At 59.6% G+C, this 9,051-nt stretch overlaps 1 protein-coding gene and 1 pseudogene across 3 annotated transcripts; one reads left to right on the top strand and one right to left on the bottom strand.

The window, feature by feature from the left end:
* The first annotated feature begins 1,439 nt into the window (after window positions 1-1,439).
* On the top strand, window positions 1,440-6,534 carry PDE6G (phosphodiesterase 6G). 2 transcript variants are annotated; one of them, XM_023211559.1, is made up of 4 exons: window positions 1,440-1,710; window positions 4,102-4,306; window positions 5,369-5,409; window positions 5,897-6,534. In XM_023211559.1, exons 2-4 carry the CDS (start codon window positions 4,161-4,163, stop codon window positions 5,971-5,973), a joined length of 264 nt encoding a protein of 87 aa, XP_023067327.1. In that variant the 5' UTR covers window positions 1,440-1,710; window positions 4,102-4,160; the 3' UTR covers window positions 5,974-6,534. The 2 variants fall into 2 exon arrangements, with proteins under 2 accessions (XP_023067327.1, XP_023067328.1); XM_023211560.1 differs by lacking the exon at window positions 1,440-1,710 and having other exon boundaries at window positions 3,999-4,306.
* A 1,356-nt stretch (window positions 6,535-7,890) lies between these two features.
* LOC111533690 lies at window positions 7,891-8,755 on the bottom strand (annotated as a pseudogene). Its single transcript, XR_003307767.1, has one exon. The product of XR_003307767.1 is annotated as a tetraspanin-10-like (transcript).
* Window positions 8,756-9,051: the final 296 nt, after the last annotated feature.

Here is a 9,051-nt window from a genome sequence, read left to right as displayed (position 1 = left end):
ATTAGCCAGGTGTGGTGGCACCCACCTGTAATCCCAGCTACTCAGGAGGCTGAGGCAGGAGAATTGCTTGAACCCAGGAGGCGGAGGTTGCAGTGAGCCGAGATCATACCACTGCACTCCAGCCTGGGCAACAGAGCGAGACTCTGTCTCAAAAATAATATAAATAAATAAAATAAGAAGTGAGTCACTGCACCCAGCTAATTTTTCTATTTTTTGTAGAGATGGGGATCTCACTATGTTGTCCAGATTGGTCCTGAACTCCTGGCCTCAAGTGATCCTCCCGCCTCAGCCTCCCAAAGCACTGTTTGAGAGCCCCCGCTCCCGGCCGAGTTACGGGTTTTTATTTGTATTTATTTATTTATTTATTTTGAGACGGAGTTTCACTCTGTCACCCAGACTTGAGTGCAGTGGCATGATCTCGGCTCACCGCAAACTCTGCCTCCCAGGTTCACGCCATTCTCCTGCCTCAGCCTCCTGAGTAGCTGGGACTAAAGGTGCCCACCACCACACATGGCTAATTTTTTTGTGTTTCTAGTAGAGTCAGAGTTTCACCATGTTAGCCAGGATGGTCTAGATCTTCTGACCTCGTGATCCGCCCACCTCAGCCTCACAAAGTGCTGGGATTACAGGCGTGAGCCACCCTGGCCAGCCTGAGTTACAGGTTTTTAAAGATGCAGAGGCAGAGGTCACAGGCAAAGTCATAAATCAGTACTCAGAGGCTATACACTGGTTTTGGCATAAATAGCAAGGAGATCTTGAAGTTGGGGCCCATGAGTCATAGGTAGATTCAAAGGTTTTCTGATTTGGTGTGGAGGCAAAGCTTTGTCTGAAACTTTGGGATCCGCAGGAAAGAATGTTAGCTCTGGGTTTTGGGCATGGCCTCCTCCAGGCCCCTCAGGAAGAAATTTAGGTAAGAGAAGGGTGGTCAGAGGCCAGTCCTCAGCTCCTGCTCATCTGAGGTCTGTGTGCCAGCATGTCCCTTTGGTGGGAGTCCCAGTTTCTGGAAAACAACTAAGGGGCACCTGCTAAGATGGCATGGTTCGCGTCTATGGAGACTCTCGGGACTCCGGCTTCCGTCTGTTGTTTGAAGCTCCCGTGACCTTCCTGTGGATTGGCTGCTCATTTGCTTCTCGGGGACGGCTGGGGTCTGGATTGCCCTTGAAGGAACTGAACATTGTCCTTGCTTCTGTGCTTGGGGAGACCCACAGGCCCCTAAGAGGGGTCCTTGTTTGGTTTCAGGAGCAGCAGGTGCAAAGGCCCTGGGGTGGGAGGGGCGAGATGTGAGGCCACAGCAGTGGGTGAGGGCCAGGCTGCAGAGGGCTTTGGGGACCACGAAGGTGGGCTCTTCAGAGGTCAGGCAGGGTCAGGAAAGGCAGTGAGGAGGCCCCAGACAGCGGTCACTGTGGGTGCTTCCACCTGGAAGATGGGCAGCTGCAGGAGCCTGGCTGTTCAGGGTCACACTTCTCTCCCTGTCCCCGCCCCATCTGCCGAGTGTCCTTCCTTGGAGCCCTTGACAGCACCTGAGCCCCTCCTCCCCATCCCCAGAAACTTTGGTGGTTGTGTCCCCCCTTGGGGCCCAACAATCTCATTAGTGTGGCACTGAGACGCCTAATCAGCTCACGAAGCAGCACGATAAATGCCCGGGCTGGCACCCTGCGGAGGAAGGCCCGGTACTCATAGCATGGACCCCTGAGACCTGCCCTGCACTTGGTGAGTAGTGGCCAACCCCGCTGTCTTTCCTCTCAGCCACCTCCCCCAGTGAGTTAGTGGGGGTCTGCCCATCGCCCACAGGGCAGGGAGCTGACAGGCTTTTACCACCGTGGCTGAGGTCCGGGTCTGCAGAAGCCTACCCACCACTCTGTTATTCAGAGAGGACTCCCAGCCAGCCACCTCCTCTGCTCCCCCATGGTAACAAGTGCTGCTGCCATCCCCAGGCCAGTGATGGTCTGGGAACCTCAGGCCACATGGGCTCAGCTGACTTGAGTGGATGCCAGTCACAGGCTGGGTCGGGCCAGGACAGTGCAGGCAGCGGTTTCCACGTGGATGGCATCTGATGGTTGGAGCTCCATCAGGGCCGAGAGCTGTCCAGGACAGCCCATGTCCTGGGGCTGGGGAAGCAGCTGGATGGGGCCTGTGCTGTCTAGGATATGAAGATTGGGTGCCGTGGGATCTGAGCAGCTGGGACCACCAGGCTCCTGAGTCTTGGTTTTGCGCAGGCTGGTGCTGGTCCCGGTCCCGGGGACAGAGGCTGAACCTTACTGAGGGAAGGCGCCATGGCAGGGTCTACCCCAATCTCAGGTGCCCAGCACCCCTTGCAGAGCCCTCCTCCCCGGAATGGGCCACCTGCCCTTGCTTTCTGGTCACTCCCACGCCTGAAGCTCGGCAAACAACTGGTGGTAGCCCAGGGCTGGAGTCAGGAATCCCAGCGAAAAAGACCAGGGGCAGGAAAGGGGACCCTAAGAGGTGGTCCCTGGGGCATCCAGTGCGGGCAAGCAGCCCCTCCTGTCTGTCATGTGCCTCCTTCCAGAACCTTCTGGCAGCATGTGCGTCTGGCAGCAGCTCACCAGGAGATTAGGAATCCCCCTCTGCTGTTAATAGGCTTAGGGAAGCTGAACTGCCCTTGGCCCAGGTCACTGGGGCTTAGGGCATCTGGGGAGAGGCTCTGGGGAGAGGAGGAGGAGAGGTCACCCCGTGCAGTGGTGCAAGGACACTGGCCTTGTCCAGAGCAGCCGAGGCCACTCAGCCACGCCATGCCAGGCGGGTGACCCTGCTCCCCAAGCTGGCTCCAGGAACAGAGAGGGCCTGGGGATTCCCCAGGAGGGGAGACACACGCCCAGTACCCTCCCTCCCTGAGCCTCAGCTTGTCCCTCTGTGAAGTGGGGTTGGGAGACACAGGGCTTCACAGCTCAGCACCGAGTCTCTGAGACAGGTCCCTTTCCCAGGGCTGCCCTGCCTGGCAACCCTGCCCCTCATTTTGTGGGTCATTTTCCATCAGCACCCCAACCGCAAAGCGCAGACAAGAGGCAGAAAGCAATAAACCCATCAATAAGAATCAGAGGGCAACAGCCCGGGGAGACGCCCACCAGCCCAGAATGAGGGCTAACAGGATGCGTGATGAGAAGCAGCAAATCAGAACCTGAGGACACAGGGGCGGCAGTTCAGGGGAGGCCTGCCTGAGCGGGGACCTGAGATGGAGGCAGCCCACCCCACTAACCATCAGGAAGGGCGTTCAGAGGCAGGCTCATCTGCAGGGCCGGGCAGGCGGGGGAGGGGCCGCTGGGGTCTCATCCCAGTCCCAGCAGGAGCCCCAGAGGACTTTCAACAGAGTAGCAGCTGGACCGGGTGCGGTGGCTCACTCCTGTAATACCAGCACTTCGGGAGGCTGAGGCGGGTGGATCACGAGGTCAGGAGTTTGAGACCAGCCTGGTCAACATGGTGAAACCCCCCCACTACTAAAAATGCAAAAATGCAAAAATTAGCCAGGCGTGGTGGCAGGCACCTGTAATCCCAACTGCTCGGGAGGCTGAGGCAGGAGAATCACTTGAACCCGGGAGGCGGAGGTTGTAGTGAGCCAAGATCGTGCCGCTGCACTCCAGCCTGGGCGACAAGAGCAAAACTGTCTCAAAAAACAAACAAACAAACAAACAAACAAACAAGAGTAGCAGTTGAATGCTCCCCAGTCACGCTCCCCTGGGGTGGGGAATGCCGGGGAAGGGGCAGGAGGTTGTCAGTGGTCACCCACAGGGAGGTGGTGAGGACTCCAGGCTCAGGACCTGCCCCAGGCTGGGAGGCTAGGTTTGCTGTGGATTGTGGGGTGGGGCGAGGGAGGCCAGGACACAGGGGAGAGGCCGGAGCTGTGTGTGGCCAGCGTTGCTGGGGGGGCATCCACTAGGCAAGGGGAATAGGAGTGCGCCAGTGGACGGTGGGCGGCCCGAGCAGGGCTGGCAGGCTAGCTGCCCCAGGGCAGATTGCAGGGGCTGCCCTCTGGATGACGCTGGGGCTGGCGGGGCTGGGTCTCAGCCCCTCCACCGGTGGGTTGAGACCCCCACAAGGGTTGGAAGCAGGAGGGCTGACTGAGACCCGGGCCCGGTCTGTCCCCAGATTGCAGCAGGAGGGAGTCCAGGAGCCAGGGTTGCCACGGTGTCTCCGTCAGCCTCGCCATGAACCTGGAGCCGCCAAAGGCTGAGTTCCGGTCAGCCACCAGGGTGGTCGGGGGACCTGTCACCCCCAGGAAAGGACCCCCTAAATTTAAGCAGCGACAAACCAGGCAGTTCAAGAGCAAGCCCCCGAAGAAAGGCGTCCAGGGGTAAGCAGAGTTGGGGGATGGGGCCTCTGAAAGCTGCACAGGAAGGGGAGGCCATTGGGCCATTTTACTGGGTGAGTGATCCCAGCCTCACAGCTGGGGTAGGTAGGGCGGTGCCTGAGGGCCTGAGCAGGGATGGAGGAGGGGGAAGGGGAACTGGGGGCTCCTGTCACCCGCTCCAGATGCTACTGCCAACCATGCTTGAAAATATAGCCACTGCCGGCCAGGCGCCGTGGCTCACATCTGTCATCCCAGCACTTTGGGAGGCCAAGGCGGCGGGCGGATCACCTGAGGTCGCAAGTTTGAGACCAGCTTGACAAACATGGTGAAACCCTGTCTCTACTAAAAATACAAATTTAGCCAGGTGTGGTGGTGCACGCCTGTAATCCCAGCTACTCGGGAGGCTGAGGCAGGAGAATTGCTTGAATCCGGGAGGCAGAGGTGGCGGTGAGCCCAGATGGCGCCATTGCACTCCAGCCCGGGCAACAAGAACAAAACTCCGTCTCAAAAAAACAAAACCGCCGGGCGCAGTGGTTCACACCTGTAATCCCAGCACTTTGGGAAGCTAAGGCGGGCGGATCACAAGGTCAGGAGATCGAGACCATCCTGGCTAACACGGTGAAACCTGTCTCTACAAAAAATTAGCCGGGCATGGTGGCAGGCACCTGTAGTCCCAGCTACTCAGTAGGCTGAGGCAGGAGAATGGTGTGAACCCAGGAGGCAGAGTTTGCAGTGAGCTGAGATCACACCACTCAAACCATACACCAACCACGCAGCCCCCCGTACTCCCTCAGGGCACACACCTGCCCAGCACCCTGGTGCTTGCACCTCCTTTTCTGGGCCTCAGCCCCATGATGCTCGGGGTAGCAGACTCACCCTGGGTCTGTGAAGGACGCCCCCTCAGGCCCACCAAGCCTCGGGAGGTTGGGGAGGAGGCGGGTCTCTGCCCACTGGGCTCCCAGACAAATGCCTCATCTCCTAGGAAGGCTAGAGATGACCTCAGGCCTCAGGCTGACTGAGCCAGGGCTGGGCCCTGCCATGTCTCTGACTGCTCTATCCTTGCAGGTTTGGGGATGACATCCCTGGAATGGAAGGCCTGGGAACAGGTACGACGGCTGCCAGTGCCAACCTGAGGTCTGCCCAGGTCCCCCCGGGCACACCGAGCACGCCCAGGGCCCAGTGCAACCCACCTCAGCCCCCACCTCCCTTGCTTTTCACTTAGAGACCCCCAGCCTGTCCATCACTTCTTCCCCCAACACTGAGCTCCAGATCCACTGGATCTGGAAGGTGAGGCTGTTCCCATTTGGGACACTTGTACCAGGTGAGGGGAGGGGTCTGGGAAAGAACAGAGTCCCTTGCTGCCTCCTCCCCCTTCAGCAGGCCCCGCCCTCCTCTGGTTCCCTCCCCTGGACCTGCTGCACCCTCCTTCCCCTACAGCCAGTGTGTCCCCATAGGAGGGCCCCACGCCAGGGTCTGCACGCCCCCACTCAGCACACTGTAGGGCTACACCTGGGCTGTGGGAAACAGGGCCACAGGGGATGGGGGTCCCTGGGACATGGGATCCTCTCTGATCCAGGCCCCTTTCTCCCACAGACATCACGGTCATCTGCCCTTGGGAGGCCTTCAACCACCTGGAGCTGCACGAGCTGGCCCAATATGGCATCATCTAGCACCAGGCCCTGCTGAGGTCCAGACCCTCCCCCTCCTGCCCTCTGTGCTCTAAACCCTGCTCAGGATTCCTGTTGAGAAGTCTCCCTAGCCCAGATGGCACCTGGACACCAGTGTGGGATTGTAACCTCAGGTCACCCCTACATATTAATACCAGCCACCAGGAACCCACCACCTCCCTCCAGGACGCCCCCTCAGGGGCTGGCCAGGCCCTGCTCAACGTCGGGCCCACCCCTCAGTCCTGTCTGCAGAGAGACTTGGTGAGTCTCCACTCCCAGGGAGAACGGGAAGTGGACCCCAGATCATCCCCTCCTCCCAACTGGAAAGCTAGGGCAGGGTCTCCCCAGACCCCTGTCCTGCCTGTAAGGGGGTGCAGAGAAGCTCCGTCTCTCTGCATCCCTTCCCAGGTGGGTGCCCTTGGTTTGGAAATGCTGGGTAGCAGGACTCCAGGTGTGCGCAGTGACCAGATGAGGCCCCACGCTTATCACACCAGGGGGCCGTCCTTCTCAATACAGCCTGCCCTTGCAGTCCCTATTTCAAAATAAAATTAGTGTGCCCTCGCCTGCCCGTGGCATATTTGTGCATGGGACAGGGCCTGTGGTGGGGTCACGAGCAGGAGCACATGGGCGAAGGGGTGGGCAGTGGGCAGTGGGGCAGGAGAGGCTGGCCTGACTGAGCGGGAAGACAGCCCTTGGGCTCACACCCTCACTGAGCCTTGCTGGTGGCCCTGAGACATGCAATGTCAGGCCATGGCTGGGTCAAGGCAGAAGGCCTTGGTGCACACCCAGGGGCCATAGTCAATGAAGCATGCATGTGGCTGGAGCTACGTGGAGAGAAGGTGAGATGGGACATGGCTCGTGCTACATGCCGTGAGGCCAGAGCTCCTACTCCCACCTCACAAGAGAGAAACTGAGGCACAGTGACACTAGCGACTCCCCCAGAGCACCCAGCCAGCTTGTCCTTAGACAGCACCCACTAAAACTGGCTGTAGCTGGGCATAGTGGCTCATGCCTATAATCTCAGCACTTTATGAGACCAAGGTGGGAGGATCACTGCAGCCCAGGAGTTCAAGACCAGCCTGGGCAACATAGCAAGACCCTGTCTGTATTTGAAAATAGCAATAATGAGGCTGGGCACTGTGGCTCACGCCTGTAATCCCAGCACTTTGGGAGGCCAAAGTGGGCAGATCATTTGAGCTCAGGAGTTCAAGACCAGCCTGACCAACACAGAGGAACCATCTCTATTAAAAATACAAATTAGCCTGGTGTGGTGGCGCATGCCTGTAATCCCAGCTACTTGGGATGCTAAGGCAGGAGAAACGCTTGAACCGGGAGGCAGAGGGTGTGGTGACACCAGATCACACCATTGCACTTCAGCCTGGGCAACAAGAATCTCACTCCATCTCAAAAAAAAAAAAAATTTGTCTGGGTGTGGTGGCAGGCACCTGTAGTTCTAGCTACTCAGGAGGCTAAGGTGGGAGGATTGCTTGAGCTAAGGAGGCAGAGGCTGCAGTGAGCTGAGACCCTGCCACTGCACTTCAGACTAGGTGACAGAGTGAGACCCTGTCTCAAAACAAAACAACAAAAACAAAACATGCCCATTTGTGACCGAGATCCCACTCCTGACACCACATCCAGGGGAAGCAAGAGCTCTGCAAGCTGGCCCAGCAGCAGGCGCCCTCACAGTAGCCCCCGTTCATATGGACCAGTCCATTCACAGAAAGGGCCAGATCTGACTCTGGACAGACCCTCTGGGATTCCACTTATGGTGAAAGCCCAAAACAGGCCCCACTGGCCCTGGCAATGAAGTCAGAGCAGGGCTGTCTTGGGGTTGAGCGCGCCGGCAGGGGCTGGAACTCCCCGTTCGGACCTGTGGTGGATTCACAGGCTTAGATGGGTAAGAATTCCCCACGCTGCCTCGAAGATTGGTGTCTTTACTGTGTGAATGATACACCCCAATAAAACATTACTCTTTCCCCAAAAATGCACTCGGCAGGGAGAGGCCTGGACCTTAGCTCCACCACCACGAGCCCAGAAAGTGTGGCGGCCCCAGGGGAAGGAGGTGCCAGGAGGGGGGACCTGTGCGCCTGGGGGGGAGTGGGGGTTCGGAGGTGAGGGTCAGCTCCAGGATTTCCTCCGGCCCCGCGTGCTCCTCACGCCAATACCGTGGGTTTGCCGGGCGCCCTCCGTTGGGGGCTGGCGTGGGGGACGCAGAGCGCGCGGCCTGGGCAAGCTAGGTAGGTCTCACGGCGAAGTCTCCGGAAGCCCGAGCGAAATCAGGCGGCGGCGGCGGCGGCGCAGGCAGCGCGTTTTAGCCGGACGGGGGGGCCCCCTGTATCCCTGTGCGTGGCAGCCTCGGACTCCAGGGCGTGCGCTCAGCCCCGGGCGGGTTTGGCAGCGGGCGGGGCGCCGGGGCCGGGATCTGGGGGCCAGCGCGGTCCTCCCCGCGCGCTCCTGGGCCCGACGCCGAGCCCCTGCGGGCAGCGAGTACCCGGAGCAGCCGGGCGACCAGCAGGAGCTCTGCGCCCTGCAGCAGCACCACCGCGATCGCGTAGCCGCCCGAGGCCGCCAGGTTTGCGCGCAGCCACCGCCGGAGCGGCGGGCCGCAGCCCTCCAGGTGCACCACTCTCTGAGCTGCGTCCGCATCCAGGCCCAGGACCCCGAAGCCGCACTGGTCGTTGACAGAGGCTCCATCTTCTCGGGGGTCGATGCAGCAGGAGGCAGGAAGGCTGCAGGCCTGCACCCCGGGGGAGCTGCAGTTAAAATACCTGCAAAGCGCACGGAGGCGTCAGTTCTGGCGGGGAGGGCCCGCTCTTCTGGGACCAGGCACAGAAGTCAATGTCGCCTACCCACCTTCACTCTTCCATGGCCACACAGGCACATGCACACACGTGCATACATTCGCATATTCGCACACACACCTGCACACACGGACACACACAGCACCTGGCTCTCTATAGCGTATCCCTGAGCATGGCAGTCCTCCTGCTTGCAGGTAGGGTGGTGGCTGTGTTGACTAGCAGGAGGATATTTAATGAGACGGTTGAAGGGGAAACAGACAAGCATTGATGAGAGGACCTC

This window comes from Piliocolobus tephrosceles, unplaced genomic scaffold (genome assembly GCF_002776525.5).
Source record: "Piliocolobus tephrosceles isolate RC106 unplaced genomic scaffold, ASM277652v3 unscaffolded_22020, whole genome shotgun sequence".
NCBI classification, from domain to species: Eukaryota; Metazoa; Chordata; class Mammalia; order Primates; family Cercopithecidae; genus Piliocolobus; species Piliocolobus tephrosceles.
This window is presented reverse-complemented; position numbering and strand designations above follow the sequence as displayed.